Source organism: Morone saxatilis, unplaced genomic scaffold (genome assembly GCF_004916995.1).
Source record: "Morone saxatilis isolate NCDOM2014 unplaced genomic scaffold, NCSU_SB_2.0 Contig24, whole genome shotgun sequence".
Lineage (NCBI taxonomy): Eukaryota > Metazoa > Chordata > Actinopteri > Moronidae > Morone > Morone saxatilis.
In genome coordinates, this window is record NW_023339807.1 from 20,730,147 (window position 1) to 20,748,599 (window position 18,453).

General features: G+C 40.5%; 2 protein-coding genes across 3 annotated transcripts in view; one reads left to right on the forward strand and one right to left on the reverse strand.

Annotated features, from left to right (window-relative positions):
* LOC118335649 (upstream stimulatory factor 2) lies at positions 1-12,322 on the reverse strand. 2 transcript variants are annotated; one of them, XM_035672058.1, is made up of 11 exons: positions 12,048-12,322; positions 11,541-11,581; positions 11,180-11,286; positions 9,910-10,029; positions 9,001-9,154; positions 6,400-6,487; positions 4,400-4,438; positions 2,368-2,426; positions 1,946-2,040; positions 1,714-1,842; positions 1-861 (listed from the first exon to the last, which is right to left on the reverse strand). In XM_035672058.1, exons 1-11 carry the CDS (start codon positions 12,080-12,082, stop codon positions 772-774), a joined length of 957 nt encoding a protein of 318 aa, XP_035527951.1. In that variant the 5' UTR covers positions 12,083-12,322; the 3' UTR covers positions 1-771. The 2 variants fall into 2 exon arrangements, with proteins under 2 accessions (XP_035527951.1, XP_035527952.1); XM_035672059.1 differs by lacking the exon at positions 4,400-4,438 and having other exon boundaries at positions 12,048-12,319.
* Positions 12,323-15,585: 3,263 nt separating this feature from the next.
* etfb (electron transfer flavoprotein subunit beta) overlaps positions 15,586-18,453 on the forward strand; it is a 5,605-nt gene continuing 2,737 nt past the window's right edge. The window contains exons 1-4 of the mRNA XM_035672843.1: positions 15,586-15,732; positions 17,234-17,392; positions 18,013-18,171; positions 18,295-18,357. Coding sequence (XP_035528736.1) covers positions 15,679-15,732; positions 17,234-17,392; positions 18,013-18,171; positions 18,295-18,357 — 435 coding nt within the window. The 5' untranslated portion in view covers positions 15,586-15,678. The remainder of the gene's footprint in view (positions 15,733-17,233; positions 17,393-18,012; positions 18,172-18,294; positions 18,358-18,453) is intronic.

An 18,453-nucleotide genomic window follows, 5' to 3' on the forward strand; every position in this document is an offset into this window, starting at 1 on the left:
TGAAGTTAATGAGTTATTGATTGTTTACTCCCAGAGATAATCTGCTCTAACATTCTGTAACATCTGTATTAAAACATGAGAAGTCATATTTACATAAATCAGCCCAGAAGCATAGACCAGCACAGCGCCTTGTTCATCTTTGGGTGTAGGTAAGCTATGTGTGTCACATTATTTCTGTCTGTACAATCATAATGTTTTGCATACTTTGATGTTTTCTCACTTAAAATTCAATCTGCTTCTCTGGGGTGCATGAGCTTCAATGTAACTGGTCTCCATCAAGGCTTGTGTCAGCAAGCAGACTAATAAATTAAAGCAGCTAAAAACAACATATTAATACAGAACTCAAAAACACAAACAGAATAAAAGCATGAACTAAGTCAAAATTAATAATTTGGGGGGAAAATACACTGACGGGTAACAAAATTAAATGAAAAACATCATAGTCCATGAGTGAGGCTACATAAATACAAAACAAGGGAGGAGTTCAGAAGAGGTTCTCTTTCAAAGCTGGTGCTAGCAAAGCACTCTGATGGTGGTCAGTGGGTATATTTTCTTGGAGCACATTTCTACCGGGTTGTAACAGGTGGTTATCTCAATAGGATTGGAACAGTCAAGTACAGCCACAATTGGCCAGTGAAGGGATCGCAACCTGGGGACCCAGAAAGTGATCTTCACAAGTCCTTTTTTTTGATCTTCTCGCCATCTTTTCCACAGCATCGGTTGTATGCCTGGGTGGTAGTGCCCCTCCCTGTTTTTTTTTTTGTCTCTGCTTCACTGCGGTGGTGTCTCTCCAACCATCTCGATGCCGTGTTGCTGGAGTTGCGCTCGGAGCAAAGCATTCTCATTCTTCAACTCTTCAATCTTAAGAACAAAGGACAAAAAAAATCTCATCAACATCATCCCAGTAACAGCTTAATATAGCTCCAAGTTTATAGACCAAACTTTTTCATTTGAAGACAGAGAGTGCTGGCTGTTTGTAATGTACACACAGGGCTCTTCAATTCCTGGGATTAAAGAGTAGTATGTGCAGCTCTTTTCAAAGACACCCCTGTCCACAAGCAACTGGATTATCAAATCTTGAGGTATGTCATCGCTGCTACATTTCCCATGGGTGCATCCTGAATTCCCTGCCTTCCCACCGGTGGACTGAGGAAAGGATATTGAGCTTTGAGCATCAGAATAAGAATATATTGCTGAATGCCTTGCAGGCCTGGGACTCAATGGGGAGATGTGGCAGCTTCAGAGCTGCAAGATTTCACAATACTTTGAGTGCATTAGCATGCAGTTAGTTCTCACACAACCCCTGTGTATATTATTCCCACAGTCTCTCAAAGCGCTGATTTCAGGTAACACTTCTCATTATATGAGTGCAAACTCTCTGAACCTCTTTGTCAGGCTGTGATGATCAGTTATACAGGCTGAAGTCTCAGGGCATTTGTTTTGGAGTAATGAAGATGCATATGGGGCTACAAGGATTTCATGCTTCTGAGACTTAAGTGAAAGGATGCTGCAACACACTCTAAAGCAAACTAATCTATTCAATGCACAAGCAATCTTCATAGACACATATGCAGCCCACTATAGCCACCTTATTATATGTGACTTTATTTATCTGCAACACCCACCCACCTCAAAGGAACATTTTGACATTACCATTCATAGACCTTCTTTACCCATAACTGAAGTCCAAGAAACTTCACTTGATATTCATACCTGCTGCCTGCACAACTCATTGTCCACTTGTATCCTCTCCACTTCCTTCAGACTCTCCTGCAGTCGCTGGTTGCTCTGCCTCAGCTCACGGATGTAATCACAAGCTTTGGACAGGATGCCTCCTTTGCTCTAGAGGGACAGAGATGCCATCACAAAGTTGAATGGTGACCATTAAAAACAGAAACGTCAGTAAAAAGGTAGCAACCGTGTAGAGTCAAGTAAGATTGCTTACTGCTCCAGTCTTGGTGCTGTCCATACTGCAGTCTGGGATGATCTTGGAAAGCGTGACAATCCAGTTGTTGATCTTGTCTCTTCGCCGCCGCTCAACTGATGGAATGTTTAGAATAAAAACAAGTGAGAAAAAAAATTAAATAAAAATATAAAAATACAAGCAGCATTTTCATTTCATTTTTCATTTCCTAGATTTCGTCATTTCATTGGGTGCACTACAGGTACCAAATACTGCATGACTATGACAGCTCAACAGCAACCTCTGGTGGCCAGTTCGGAAACATATATTATTATCTATTCCTAGAATATTTTGACAGGGCATGGTGATTTTATTTCAACAAAAACGCCGCATTTAGGCACCACGCTGCATTGTGTTGCACCGTCTGATGAAATCAAAAGCCACAATCATAACTAATTACCCACCTTCATTATGTTGCGCTCTTCTCCTTTCATCTCTTGGTGTTCGCGGTCCATCCATTTTCCTACAGACAGACAGGGAAAAAACACTTTTCATACAATACAATATCTCCCATCTTTGACTACCCTACAATCAGACACAAATCCAAACCAACCCCCCAAATTCACCTAATCCTGTGCATATTAAAAACTATTCTTCAGTTATCTTTCAATTTAGGCCTTTTGTAATTACAGCCCTCACCACTACCAGTGCGCCTCTTAAACAGGAGCCTCTGAAGTTGTGTAGTGCCTTTGTTGGAATTACTGAAAGATGCACAGCCATATGAGGCCACAGATGCAGTCCTGAAGCCCTCAGTGGCCTGAAGCTGCGCTGCTTTGACTGGAATCCTGAGACCCGTCAAACCTTCTTATTCTTGTTGGCTGTCCTTCTCCCAGGTGTGGCCCATAGGGAGCTCTCTGCTTTATTATGCTGTTAAATTACAACATTGTAGAAAACCAGATGCTGTCTATTGGAGTCTGGGTGTATGGCTAATGACACAATTGTCTCTTGTCTCTGTGTCTTCCCTGAGGTATTCTGTTAATTAAGTCCCTGAGACGTGACAGGGAGACTTATCCAACCACCCACTACGACATGAACAGGCCAATAACACACTCACGTATAATTATATAGGTGGCCTACTGAATATTTCAACCATGTTCTTGTCTCACTAATGGAACAGACAATACTTAACTCACCCTATTTCAAATGAATCAATAAACAATGCAAACGAACAGAAACAGTGCAGAAAATATCTTTTCTACAGAAAATCTAGTAGGAAAAATAATGTAACATTTCTCGGATGCATTTCTGCTTGCTCATGGCGTAAAGTTTAATAATGTCCTGTAAGGTCATTCTTGTTCCTTGTCGGTCCCTCTACGACACATCTTTATTCTACAGCAGTGAATTTGCGACCCATCAACACAACTCGACTACTGATATCTCCGTTTGAGATAGTCAGCCAAGCCAAACTGCAGTCTCTCTTGTATCTCAACGCATCTTAATGGGATTTCAGCTGTATAATGGATTCAGCCCAACAGTACTCTTCGGCAGAGTGTAAAAAAATGTGGATGACTGTATGAATAACTAAATGTACAGGCCTGGAGGAATGTCTTTTCCCCTCCCTTTCAGAACTTAGAGGCCCAACTCATTTAAGTGCTCCCGAGAGTTATTGTTGCCAGAGAAATCAGAATAGTAGCAGTACACAACCCCACCGCTGAAGTGCTTTATTCATATAATTTAAAGCATGGATGTAGAAGAGGACTAAGATTGTATATTCTTATATTGATCCTCGAAAGAGAAATGCAATTGTCACTCCTTCTGCACTCCCCTTTCATTAGGCTAGGTGTTAAACCAAGCTGGGGCCTGGACAATGAGTCAGTTAAGTGTACATTGAGATACAAGTGACTGCACCTTGGGCTTGATATTCTCGAAATGGATGATATGAGCGAAGATGAGCCTTAGTGACATATAACCACTTATGTGCAATTAATTATGTGGAGGAGATATGGTGAAACTGGCAACACATTGTGTTCAATAACGTTGTTTCTCCCAATATTAATTCCAGTTTATAAAAACCTCAGTGTCTAATTAGTTTTAAAACTAACTTATTCAAAACTAGGCTAGATGAGAACAAAACTCAAACAACTAAGACAGAGGACACTTTGAAAATGATACTAAAATAAAGTGTGGAGCAAGCCATTTGTTTCCAGATGGAGAACAATGACCTCATTTCTAAGTCCTAATGGAGAAATACATTCGCCACAAGCACAACTAACAACAATGGATCAGGGTCAGCACTGAAGAAATGCTACATCTGTGTCTCACACATCAAGAGCAGGAAGAATCACCAGGGACTTATGAGAGGGAGGGAGGGGTAGAGAGGAGAGGAGGGCAGAGGTTTGTGTGCTTCTTCTCTCTTCTTGTGATTTCATTTGATTAGTTCATTTGCTGTAAAAAAATAAAAAAGGAGTGTGGGAGAAATGTGGAAACTGTCCTCACCAGTTTAAACCTTCATGCTGCAGCAGCTCGTTTTCCTCTCTGCGAACGGCAGATAGGGTGGCAAGTTTTCATTCATTTTACTCACAAATCAACGATTATGTCACTGTTCATTAGTTTACACTTGAATATAACTGAGGCTTGTGTCAAAAATCATAAATTATTCATGGGAGAGGAAATTAATAGAAACAAACATTGCAGATATGCATTCTGAGAGACGAAATAAACAATTCACTTTCAACACATGGCAATGCAGACGTACACTGCAATAAAGATTGTGCTTTACTCTTGACTGGAATGCAGTCTGTTGTACACTGTGAATATCAAGCAACATCACAGACGGCAGAGCTGCTGCCAAATTTAGGGCGGATCTAGAACTCCCCGTAATGCTGCCCACAACAAAGGAGCTTAAATCTGGGAGACATCGGAAGTTCTTAAAATTCACAGAAGCAGTCAACTTACTAGTTGTCGAACTGTATACTGTATATACCCAAAGTGACAAATGATAATGATGCAAGGCAGAGACAGCTACTAGTGTGGTGCCTCCTGTTTGTGTGTGTTTTTTTTTAAATAACTATCATAATGAGGAGGAAAACGGGAGCTTATGGGCTACCTAGCACAACCAGTGTTAATATGGTATGTCATGTCAGTTTCACGAGTTAAAGGTTAAGTTAAAGGCCTGTTGGAGAATGGAGGAATATTCACTTAGGTCGGTGCTAACTCAATTTGATAACGGGTCATGTGTTCATTTTGGGTGACCAAACGAGCAAATGGCTGTGCTTTGGCTTTTACTAAACCCTGGACAAAACAGTTACATGAACTTAAATAAAACTGCATCCTTACTCATGGCTCATGTGTTTTTGGCACTTAAGTGAACCCAGAATGTGAAATAAAGCTGGCTGGAATTGCTTTTCTGAATGATGTATTTGTGGTAGGCCAGAACCAGGCTGGTATCATGCAATGAAGATGACAGCTCAGTTTGTCTTTGCTTAGGTGAGCCTGCTGATTATCTTAATAACAGCAATCACCAGCATGGAGCTAACAGTTGGAGAAAGTCTGAGATGGATCCCTTTTTTGTTGCATGATTATAATGATGCATGTTGTGAATTTTAGAGATAAATAACATAAGAAGATTTTGGAAGAAGGAGCAAACAGGCCAACCAGGCTGGGCTAAAATAAAGATCCTTGATATAAAAATCAACCTTCACAGCAAACTCAGGAGAGAGATGAGGAAGAGTCCCTGGGCAGACACACAGTCTGTGGTAAACGTTAAAGACAACTACCGTAGGACTTTGTTTGCATAAACTGAGCCTCATGGTAGTTTAAATAGGTTTGTTAAATTGTTTTGTAGTCACACAACCATGTAAGATCCAATCATTGATCTACCAGATCGATCTCAAACAGCTAGACATGCCATATAAACAGGTTTTGGTGCTCTTTCTCTCTGCATACACATCCGCTAAAAACCACATCCCTGCCCATTTCCCAGCAATTGAACTCCCACCACTTCCCCACCCTCCCCGTGCATTAGCATTTAGATTTAAATGAATTCAGCATGCCTTGTTCACTCAATATGTGTTGATGTTCATTTAAATGTTGTGTATCTTGGGCTTTGCAGGGTGGGGTTTCTTGAAGTGAAATAAGTCTGTGTCAAGCTTGTACAGATTTGTTCTGCAGCGTCACAAGAGCAGACCCACTCTGCCAAATGCGTTCTAAAGATTCTAAAATCTAAAAGTTAATGAACAGCTGCGAATGGGTCTGAACATTAAACATTTAAAAAGCAATTTGCCCCACTTTTAAACTTTAACCAAAATTTACAACTTCAAACTTCAACTGAGCAATTCACAAGTTGTCTGCTGAAATCACAGAGTGGCATTTATATGCAGGATAAAAACAGTGTTTTACAAGAACTGACGTTTGTTTTCAGAAATAGCTGTGTCTCAGACTGCAATATCAATCTTGTCTCCTTTTCCCAAACAGCAACTGATGGAGCTGATACTCACGCGGGGTAGGGCTGTGTGCGGGGTGCGATGGTTCGTGGAGTGCCTGTCTGAATTACATCAGGGGGGGTCATCATCACATAAAACTGACCTGTGGAAGGCATGGGAGTTATCAGTTATCAATGAGGAAAAAGACGTGGCATGAAAGACTGGGTCTTGTTGCTCTAATGAAATCTCTCAAAGCAAATAAGAGTGTATTCAATATTTAAAAAATAACCTCATGGGCGCACGCAAAATAATGTTTACACTGCTGGAAGCCTTCTCTCTCATGTAAAATCAACACAGACTGCCAAGACTCCCTTTCTCCCAGCCCCTGAGACATTCACAACAAAGCTTGAAATATATAATTGAATGCTCAATGCACATAGTCCACTGTAAGGCATGCAGAAACTGTGCCTCTCAGCGCTGCTTCTGCTTATTTTCAATGCATCAGCCCAACAATTAAGGTCCCTTTACACAAACCCATCCCCAGTAACACCAAATAGCAGGGCATGTAATTCCTTGACACAGCCACAACACATCAATGGGGCTCATTAGTTTCAGATCTCCAAACAGCCTGTAGTTTATCCATTTAAAAAAAAACAACAACAAATAAACAACTTATGATGAGGGACTCCTGTGCCCAGCAGCTCTATTCTGCACTTCAATATCTATTAGCTCATTTTGTAAAAATTGAGTTTACAGTGTCGTGAGCGCAGCAAGAAACATTAAATGTTTGGATTCATAAAATCCAGGTGAAAATCTGTTCTATCTGACATGCTCCTTTTAAAAAAAATAATAATAAAAAAGGTGGATGAATACTGTTGAAAAAAAACATGATGCTTACACACAGTCAACACTTAATGTGACAGAAAGGTCAGGCTCTTCCCGCCCCTGGATCCAGTCTTGCAAGAATGTGGTTCATTGCCAGAGCCTAGTGCACTATCTTCCACTATCCCTCACCTCATAGGAGATGGCAGTTTGTGAAGTACTCTCCACCTACACCCTACAGTGCACTCCTCAGCCAGTATGTCATGCCTGCTTAAACTGCCCCAGGCTCAGAGAAGATAAAGACAGCAGCCCACTTCCTCCTGCAAGGCCCTGGCTTCAGCCGTAACCCACAGCAAAGAAACCTCTTGTTCTTCTCCTCCTTCTGTTTCGTCAGCAGGCAGCCACTCACAACACTCAAAAAAGAAAAACCACACCAAACGCCCAAAACCCTGCAGTTTTTGTCGTTTTCTTCTGTTGCACCTAGCGTATATCACACATGTTATAATTGAGGTGCGTCAATTGGCGCCTGACTTCTCTGGGTGCGTGTCATGTGATGTAAGTACAACACACAATGAACGGCTGGAGAAAGAGAGAGACAGGCGGGGTGTGTGGATGTGCTGCATTAGCTTAAAAGGCCTCAGTAATGGATTGAATAGAATTTTAAAAACCTACTAGAGCGAAGTTGATCAAAAAACTCAAAGATTCAGGGACGGCTCCCTCCTTGAAGGAACATAAAATAACCCCGTATGAACCGTGATAGTGCCTGGGCATTGTTCTTTTCAGAGAATGACTGAACTATAGTGCTTAGCTGGGAAAGATGTTCTGAGTTTATGAGCTAAAACTTAAAAATAGAAGCTTTAAAACTACCAGGCAGGGCAGATGGTATATTACTATGAATCGTTGAGTGCCGTGTCTTCGTACTTGGATTAAATTTGTGTAGCGTAACAAACATGGTTTATTATCCATTATCCATTTGTTTTGTGGCCAGCTCTTCTTTACCCTGCGTGTGCCTCAATAGAGCTGCAATGAGTCACATTTTCTGTTAATTGCCTAATTGATTAATCTGCAATTATATGGATAACTGATCAATTGTTTCCATTTTTCCAGCAAAAATGCCAAACAGCTTCTGGACACAGAATGCCAGAACAAGCAGATGCTGGTTGTGTATAACAGAGCCAGAGAGCTACAATCTGCTCTCCAGGTCGACCAAGCCCCGAACACCCTCACTGACAGGCACATTTACGCCTGGATCACTACCATGTAACCACAAGGACAGTTAGCACAGCCAGGGGACGACATATGGCAGTAAAGAGGAAGAGAAGTAGAGTGGGTGGACATGTGACATGAAGCAAACAGTAAATATGATCAGCGTGACTAATTTCATTTAGGCCTCTGATAATATTTGTCTTGTGTCATTTACGAACTGTTACACGAGGCGCATTCTAACCATGGCAACAATGTTTTGCACATATTACTGAGTAAGGAATCTTCTATTAAACAAAATACGTTGATGGATTTGACAGAAAATCTTTAATTATTCAAAAGTGAGCAAAACCTTAGTGTACAAAAATAGCTGAGGCATTGTAGCGGGAAACTCTATCCACCTGTATCACAAATCATATTTCAATTACAGTACCCAACAAAATGGACAACATAATTTATGATCTACAGTACTTTGTATGGTCCAACTTTGTTTCAAAACAGCCGAAGCTGTGGGTTCATTTACAAATACTGTTATTCTCTCATTACGGTAGTCCTTAATACTCTCCCGTTTGTCTTTCAAAATAATGGCTAAATTAGCCACATAGCACTGTGGTAAACTTCATCCCAAATTAAGCGTGAGAACTGACTTACCCCCCGCCTGTGTGAGTGTGGGGTCCGTGGCAGCCTGCACAGACACAGTTCCGTCGCTCACCGCGGTTGCGGGGAAGTAAGCGAAGCGCGTCTCCCCTCCCACCGCCTCTCCTGCTGGGCTTCCTCCATTACTGAAAGGGTTTTGGATCACAGCCTGTGACCGATAAGAGAGACAGAGGAGAGCTTGAACAAGTAGCAACGGAGCAGTCACAGCAGGTAAACGCACACCTCAGTCTCTGTCAGACTCAATAGTGGTCTACCCTCTAGACCCCCAAGCAAGACACAGTGCTGTTTGACAGCTGGGATAAAAGGAGGAAAAAGAAGTAGCAGTGATCTTGTTAGCAAAGATAACAGCAAGGTCAGCAAAGCCATCAGTATACTGCAAATGAGAATAAACTCTGGTCTGTTCTTGCGGGAAAAATGGCTTGTTCTACTTTTAATGTAAACATTGCCATACACAAATTCACAACTGCATTTAAAATCTCTGTGAGCAGCTCTGTGTCTGACAGACATCATGCACTTGCTTCGCTACTACTACTGCTGCTGCTTTGCTTGTTTGCAAGCTCAAAGGAATTACCTACACTTGCAGCTTTAATCACAACACAGGGATATGTCACTTAGTACAATAGTGTCTCTTACACATATTTGTTATGGTGTAACAACATTGGAGTTTTATAGCATGAATGACATTAGGCTGTGTCTACAGTACTTATTAGCAGGATAAATTCATTATTGGTATTAACAAGGGGAACTGTTGGAATAATAAAATGCTGAAATCTCACTGACCTTATCCCTGAAGACTGTGGCATTAGTACTTACAGTCTCAAGCATGCAGTTAGACTTAAAAAAAGAGTCCATATTACCAGAGGGTTCTCTAAGATAAATAAAAAAAGGGACAGATTTTGATACCTGAGCCACGGCTTGAGGAGCCCCGGCGAAGGCGGCTGTAGAGACGACACTCACCGCTCCTCCCCCATCATCTCTTCCGTCAAGGTTCTGGTCAGTCACCTGAACAACACGATACGTCACCTGCAAGAAACAAAAGTAAAAGAGAAGGAGAAAAACTGAGAAATCAGGTGTATTTTATGTCATTTACCCTATGGCCGGTGTACCATACCCAGATCAAAACCTTACCTGAGTTGTAGATTTGTTTATCATATCTATTGCTTCAGTTCAGCCAAGCCTAGTATCTGCCACTATAGTCCTAATCTCAGTAGTGTGTGGATATCACTGAAGCGCAAGCATATTGTGCAGGATGTAATATGCTTATGCTTCAGAATGTGCTTGATTCAATTTTAAAAACAAGTCAAGAAAATGAGCCTGTTTGTTCCAAGAATCAGTATTTGTATTCCTCCATCATGTGACTCTCCTCCTGACTGACATGTGACAGCAGCCCCATGCCAATCCCAGACCAGACTGGAATCACATGATCGCTCACACTAGCCCTGTTTACGCCAAATTAGCCACATGGATCACTGACTTAATTCCCTCCAGTGTAAATCGTCCGAATACGGATAAACCAACTTGAGTGGCACACTACTTTTTCTGTTTATTTATTTGCATCGCTGTCCCTTTGTCAATCACTGACCACCGCTGGAGTAAATACAACCTTTAGTGGATGGCAAGGAGATGGTTTTTGACAAAGGCCACCAGTCAATCATGGGACTAGAAAAAGAAAAACACACATTCATAACTTTAGGCAGTTTAGAGCCTGCTATCCTCCTGACTTGTCTTAGGAATAGGAGAGGGAGCCTAAGCCTCCAGAGAAAAACACACAATAACGTAAAAAGAAAACACAGCCTGACACAGAAAACACTGTTCATGAGAGGAACACAGGTTTTTTTCTCTCTGAGGTAAAAGTGCTTACACTAAAACACTCAAGAAACCTGAATCACAGAGTACTCAAAATAATAAATACATAACTGTGTGACATGACATGTTGTTTACTGCTCTATGCATACTACATTTATCAATATGCAATGTGAAGCTCTGGCAGGTGCCAATTATGTCTTTGCACAAACACCACTTGGATGTTGATTCAACCTGACATCTAAAGTCATTTGGGGAAATTCTGGTTTCCTGTTGGGGGTGCTGAACAGATGCAATCTTAGCCTGAAAACCATGCACCTGCATAAAAACAATCATGAGCAGGGTACAAATCCATACATTAGTTACTTACCTGACCACCCTCAGTGCGAAACTGATACTGTATGTTATGGTCACCAAATGCTGCAGCCTGCTGAACACTGGCTATAGTAACAGCTGTCTGCTCTTCTCCTGTTCCGTCTGAAGGGGAAAAGAGGACAGAAAAGCCAGCTGTGAGAATGAAAAAGAAGGAAAACGACTAAAAAATAAAAAAAAACAGCTACCAATCCCCGAGTAGAGCTGCAGAAGAAAACAATACAACAAGATAGTTTGCCAAGGATGCTAGATTTTATTATACACAATCTATGTTTACGTTATTGTGGCTAGTATACACAATGCATACACCACTGCTGTTCCAGGTGTTGTCAATGACAGCTCAGTGGATAAATTATTACCTTCAGATGTGTGGACAACCTCTTCTTCTTGCTTTTCTTGGCTGCAAATCAGATGCAGAAAAAAAAAAAACTTAATACGTGACTGTTCTGGATATAAAAATAAATGCAATTAGTGATCTTAAACTGTGCCTTAACTGGCGGAAAAGCTGTGCAAGAAGCCAGTCAACAAACAACAGCACAATCGCTAAGTAAAACACAACATTGCTACTGTCCTCAGGTTACCTACAGAGGCTGACAACACAGTTGTTTGTGTTTTAATAGCGAGCCTAAGCTAACGTAGCTGTTTTATTGCCATTCGCTAATTATCATCATGTCATTGGTCTCCTACGATATAACTAATCAGCTGCACAGCCGTACTCCCACTTCTCTTGCTACCTTAACCTTTTGAATTCACTATTAACAACTTGTTTTTTTTTTTAGGTCAGGCCTCGGTTAGCGTCGTAAAGCAGCTATCAGAAATAGCATGTTGTGGCTAGCCTGTCTCAGTTGGCCATTTTGGTCGGTTACCTTGCGGTGTCCAAACTCTGTTCGAGCATATCCATCAGTGTTAGTATAAAAAGTGATATTCGGTGTCACAGACGGAGATGGAAGTGCTGATCACGGGAACAAACACTCGGGTCATGTGAGAGAGACAGCCCAGGACACGTGAGGTATGGCTCGGCGTCGGAGTTAAAATGGAGGCCGCTGGCTGCTGCTGCTGCTGCTGCTGCTGCTGCCCGCTGGGTGAACCGAGCTGACTCCGCTTCAGTCAGCTGTGTGCAGCTCAGTGGGGACCGCAACACCTTCAAAGTCTATTTCTACCGCCTGTGGACACTATATGTTGGTTGCCTGAAGAGAGAGGTGGAGAGAGAGAGAGAGAGGTGGAGAGAGAGAGAGAGAGAGAGAGTGGGAAGGACAGAAAGTCTCACAAACAAACCAAATATTTAATCTTTTATTGTCCTCAGGGTAATACATGAAACAAAGTGAAGCGTTTGTAGGCTTTGACACATGCACATTATTATTACTGATCCCCAAAAGACTTGAGGTGCCTTGCAGAATGCAGTGTCTGCATCCCAAAGCTCTTTTTAATGTTAAGGTCTTTTTCCTGCTTTACTTTTTACCGCTGTTTCTCTTCATAACCTTGTCAGTCACTTTGTAGTGTTTGTTTGTTTTTTATAATTGTGAAGTTTATTTTCGAGGGAAAGTCAACTTTTCCAGCAACACTTAAAAAGCAGTTTATGTACAGTCAGTGTGCCATCCTCAAGGGTGCTTTAGTCAGTGGTGGAATAAATCCTCTTTAAGTAAACAGTAGTGGTACCGCGCTATAGAAATACTCAGCTTAAGTTGAGGAAGTTAATGCAGGACTTTTACTTATAATTAAGTAACAGTACAAAAATATTACCAGCAGAATATACTCAGTGTATTATTTTTCTGACGCATAAACAGTGCTTTAACTGGTTGATGATGACTATAATGCTTTAGAATAAAATCTTGATCTGAAAGGTAAGTGGGTCAAATAAATGTAGTTATAAGATAAAGTAAGTATAAAATAGCATAAAATGAAATTACTCCAGTTAAGTACCTAAAATTGTTTATGTAGATAGATAGATAGATAGATGTAGATAGATAGATAGATGATAGATGAGTAGATAGATAGATAGATAGATACTTTATTTATCCAAGGGAAATTAAGCATCCAGCTAGAGCCATACAAAACATTACCATCAGATACATTAAACATACAATTTTTTTTTTTTTTTTTTTTTTTTTTTTTTTTTTTTTTTTTTTTTTTTTTTTTTTTTTTTTTTTTTTTTTTTTTTTTTGTTTTTTTTTTTTTTTTTTTTTTTTTTTTTTTTTTTTTTTTTTTTTTTTTTCTTTTAAATTAAATTAACCTAATAACACAGTAGCCGATACATTAAATTTAACCTTGAGGATAAATGCTTAAGAATTTAAATTAAAACCTGGTGGCTAAAATATTAAAACATTTGCAGGGAAATTGGGACTTTTGCAGCGAGGATTAAATATGTGCAGAGAAATTAACCATTTGCAGAGAAATTAAACATTTGCATATGTGCAGGTAAATTAAGTGTTTAGAGGTAAAGCCTGGCTAACATCTATACAAATAGAAAACTATACAAAAAGTAAAAGTAGAAATAAAATAGCTTTTATAAAAATATGAAATAGAACTTAGTTACTTATAGTTATAGTCCACCAATGGCTTCAGCAGCAGGGGTTTGGTGAGGGATTTGGACTGAGGGTACATTTACTTTATTTATTAACTAACACACTGATTTGCCAGTAGGTACAAATAGCTCATACAGTGTATTACAACAGCTACAACAGGTCATAATGTTCTGTTTTGTTGAAACTGAGGCGTTGATTCAACATTATGGTCATATCAGAGGCTCTAGCTTGTGGTGTTGTTGAATTGTTTAAGGAGATTTATAATATTCTGTACACTATTTAATGCCAGTGAGGATATACTAAATATTAGAAATACTTCTCAGTACAACACAATACAATTTAACAGCACCTAAACAACAGCCTCCATTAATTTTAATCAACATCTCTCATAGACAGTTTCAACAATAGCTGAACATTCGTGATACATTATATTATTCATTTATTGCAAGTCATTTCAGATGAATGTTTCTCCCTATATCTCTCTACATTGAAATTATATTATGTTTAAAGTGGTGAAAAAAAGCAACTGTCGGAGGCTCCCATACATCTCCAGATTAATTTTTCTCCCGTTCCCTCTCTGTGTTTGCATAAATAAAAAAATAAAAAAAAACAATTTACAAAACAAGAAAGGGAACAACAATCAATTTAAGGCTGAAAAAGAAAAATGGAAAGAGCAAGGCAAACACAAATATGTTTTGGCATATGCACAAGAAACCATTGAAATAAAAGATTTACCAATATGCTGTTTTTACACGTCTCTCCACTTATCTTTGATATTAGAAGACATGTCATAATAGCCAGACATAATGAAAACAAAATCATAAACTGTGAGGTTTCCCAGTCATACTCATGTGTAACCTGAAATATGTCATTTGAAGCTGAAGGAGGGTGACCAGGTGTGCCAATTTATGTAGGACTGCACAGAATTTGTATCCCTTGTCCCATGTCCCACATACTGAGACGATGTCCCACATTTCAAGTGGCTCTAATCTTCAAAAGTCATATCACTGCAGGGCGGATGCTTTTCTAAAATCTGATTTTTTTATTTTTTATCAAATGGCTTTAAAGAAAGCAGTATGTGTCATCACAAGAAAAACAAAAGATAAGGAAATGCAGCTACAATAAAGACTGGGAAACTACTTGTAACTGGGTGAAGCTGGTGAAAGGTGACTACCGCAGAACATCCCATAAGACCATATGAACTGTGAAACTTTAGCTTCATTTTATGCTTACAGTATTTATTTTCATGGGAGTTGGGAAAGTTGCATTCAAATAAAATATATTTGTAACACATGCTAAAGCCCTAACCTGTAACCTGTTTATTGTCAGAATAAGAAATGTTATTTAAGTTTACAGGGACAATATAAACATTTATCTCTCAGCATTGGTAACGTGTAAACACACTGTCCTACACAAACATACTCTCTGTGGCACATTTGTTTTGTGGCATCTGTTGGTCACCCTAAGCTCAAGTGACTTGACCGTCATTATGTCACTCTACTCTTCGCCGTGAACTTTGTCCTACTGAAAGCGGAACCTTTCTTCGCCCGGTTTTGTTTACGACCCAGATATGAGGAGCACCACATTATTCACAGGTGATTTGTCGTAATTCCCGCAGTTCGGGCATTTAAAACAATCCGCCAATCGACAGTGGGCACTGAGATGCAGTTAAAACGCTTCCCCAAAAAACCCTAAATACGTTTGATCTGTCATTCACTCACTGAAACCATGGCACCGACTGATTATCTCTGCTGAATTTAACAACGGCTTCAAGCGCGTCTCAGCCAATCGGTTTAGAGAACGTTCAACTCTGACAGCCTCTGATTGGCTAGAAGGGTAGGCGGTCCCCTCAGCTTCCTCCCCTGGTATCACCCTAAAATAATTCCGACCTCTCCTCAATGGTTGAAGGTTCATTGCGGTGACTCTTTGACGTTAGTCCTCTGCTACCACTGCCCGGTTCAACGTTTCAGCTACAATGTCTGGCCGTGTTCTCGTTGGAGTTAAGCGGGTCATTGACTACGCAGTTAAGGTAATATCCCTCTGTTGCTTCAATGGGCGTATGTAGGGTTTTTAATTCATGTTTTCTGTGCTCACTCGCTTGACTTTCTGGGTCCTGCTAGCTAACGATAGCTTTTCTGAGGCCAGCTGGCTGTGGCAGAAGAGCAAATGAACTTTCTGTTCATATATTGGATCTGTAAATGAGCCACATAACAGCAGTCTGCAGCAAAACCCATATTGCTCTCACTTTACAGGATGCAGCATGGATATTTTTGATTATTGCAGTGTATGACTTCTTGTTAGTTACCTGCATGGTTGATGTTTTGCAAGTTGTGTAACCTAATGTCTGGCTGAACATGCCAACTGTCTTGTTATTGGTTATAGGGCTCCCCCCCCCCCATCTTAAACGAGTCTGTAAGAAAATCAGTCATACAGTTAACCTCAATAACCTTAATAAACCTTTATATTGTATCCTAGAGATGAAGCACAACGCCACAATCAATATCTATTATCAGCTGTTTCCTGTAACAGCAGGGACACTCCTGCTTCAGCTGCCCCCAGCAGGATCTGCACAGTTTCAGCGCTCAGTACTGACACACATCTGCAGCTTTCTTCCCAACATTATCAGGCAGACGACCGAAATAAAACGTGTCAGGATTTAACTTACTCACCGTTTCTGTGGTTTGGAAAATACACACCTTTGCATGCTGTTACGTCTTCTGTCAGTATATCATTCTGTGATGTTAACTTATATTTTTAGCCTTTAGTTTAATATACTGATCCGGCTCAATTGTTGCGAACATTTTAGACTATAATTATTCTGCATATGTAAAGCTATATGATACAAGTTCACAATATGGCCAGAAGTATACGGACACCCCTTTTGTGTTCTTTTTGTCTGCTGTTGTTTTTCAGTGTTTTTTTTAACTTTAGTTAGTTCAGTTTCAGGGGAATCTTAAAGCTGCATCATACATTGCCAACAAACAGACAATAGTATGCTTCCAACTTTGTGGCAACAGCTCGGGGGAAGGCCCACTTCTGTCTGAGCTCTGACCTCAACCACACCGAATGCCTTTGTCATGAATAAGGTCATGTACCAGGCCTTATCGCCCAACATCAGCGGCAGCACTGGACCTCTCTCTATTAACCTTGTGACTGAATGGGATCAAGTACCAGCCTGGTTCCAAAATCTGTTATAGCACCAATCAGTGCTCACTGTTTTGGATACTTTGGATGTCCACATACTTTTGGCCAAGTAGTGTATCGCCTGAACAGAACAGAACAGTATGCCTCTAAACGCGAGACCTTTTTTCCAGATGAAATGTTTACTGCCCTTAGAGGATGTTCTTCTTTATAATTGTCCAACAGTAAAGCACTGAGGAGCAATAAAAAGAGGAGAGGCAATACCCTGCTGGCTCACTCCCTGTGTGAGCCTGTCATCATGTCTGACAGTGTGCCCTAGAATCTGGATTGTTTGTCATCTGGCACCCCTGTGGTGACTCTGTCCTGCGGGTCTTCTTCTTCCTCCTCAGATTCGCGTGAAGCCGGACAACAGTAGTGTGGTGACGGATGGCGTTAAGCACTCAATGAACCCCTTCTGTGAGATCGCTGTGGAGGAGGCGGTCAAGCTGAAGGAGAAGAAGCTTATTAAAGAGGTTGTAGCTGTCAGCTGCGGGCCACAGCAAGTACAGGTGGGTGAGACGGGGCCAGACTCTGCACCCCCGCCTTGTTAACTAATGTCCTGGAGAAATACAGTGTGGTCTTGCTGCTGGCCTACTTTTGGATGGGTTCTTTCTATTCTTTTTATATATTTTTTTTTTTGTTGCGCTTCAGCTTTATCTTTAATAATCTTTTGGCGGAATCATGCTGTAATGAAGTGTTCATTTAATGTGACAAATACTAATTAAAAGATGAATGATATATAAACAATTGGAGAGTAATAATTGAAGATTACTTATCATTTTTTGCCTAATCAAGCAGTGCAATTGGATAAAAATCACTTTGCTTTTTTAATGTGTCATTGCCTGCCTGTGTTGCAGATATCATAAAAAAAAATATTTCACAATAACTTATGACAGGCCTTGCCAATATTTACTTAATTTTTTTATTTAAATCAGTTGTTGGAATCCCATAAACAGTCATACTTAACATACGAAAGGAGGTATTGTGCACGGTACTAAAGTAGTTATTGTTACATTTGTTGATATGGAGATAAATTAAAATTGGCAAATTTTAATTTGGGCGCAGCACCATCGAATTATTTTAATTCCCCTTAATACAAGTTCCCGACTCATATTTCTCCGTCACTTAGGAGACGATCCGCACCGCCCTCGCCATGGGAGCAGACCGTGGCATTCATGTGGAAGTGTCTGGGAAAGATTATGAAAACTTGGGACCGCTGCAGGTCTCCAAAATCATGGCTGCATTGGCCAAGAAGGAGGAGGCTCAACTCGTCATCCTTGGCAAACAGGTTAAAAATAAAAAACCCTCTACTCTCCTTTAAAATCAGATCACACTTTCTGCTCTCATCCTGTGAATACTCAGGTCTTGCTCTACTTTTACGTTCCTTTAATGACTTGTGTTGCTTTTATAGGCTATTGATGATGACTGCAATCAGACTGGCCAGATGACAGCGGCATTACTGGACTGGCCTCAGGTGAGTTCTAACTCTCATGCTGTTGAACTATGAACAGTCCATTTTGACTCCAAAAATGGTCAGATTACTTCGCTTACTCTCTTTCCCCCCCCCCCC

Bases quoted from the DNA above. Each gene is read 5' to 3' on its own strand.
- LOC118335649 (XM_035672058.1), bottom strand. From the start codon at position 12,082: ATGGATATGCTCGAACAGAGTTTGGACACCGCAAG. The intron at 2,427-4,399 runs GTGAGGACAGTT...GTCTGTCTGTAG, and splicing joins CAGCATGAAGGTTTAAACTG to GAAAATGGATGGACCGCGAA. The intron at 1,843-1,945 runs GTAAGCAATCTT...CTGTCCCTCTAG, and splicing joins ACAGCACCAAGACTGGAGCA to AGCAAAGGAGGCATCCTGTC.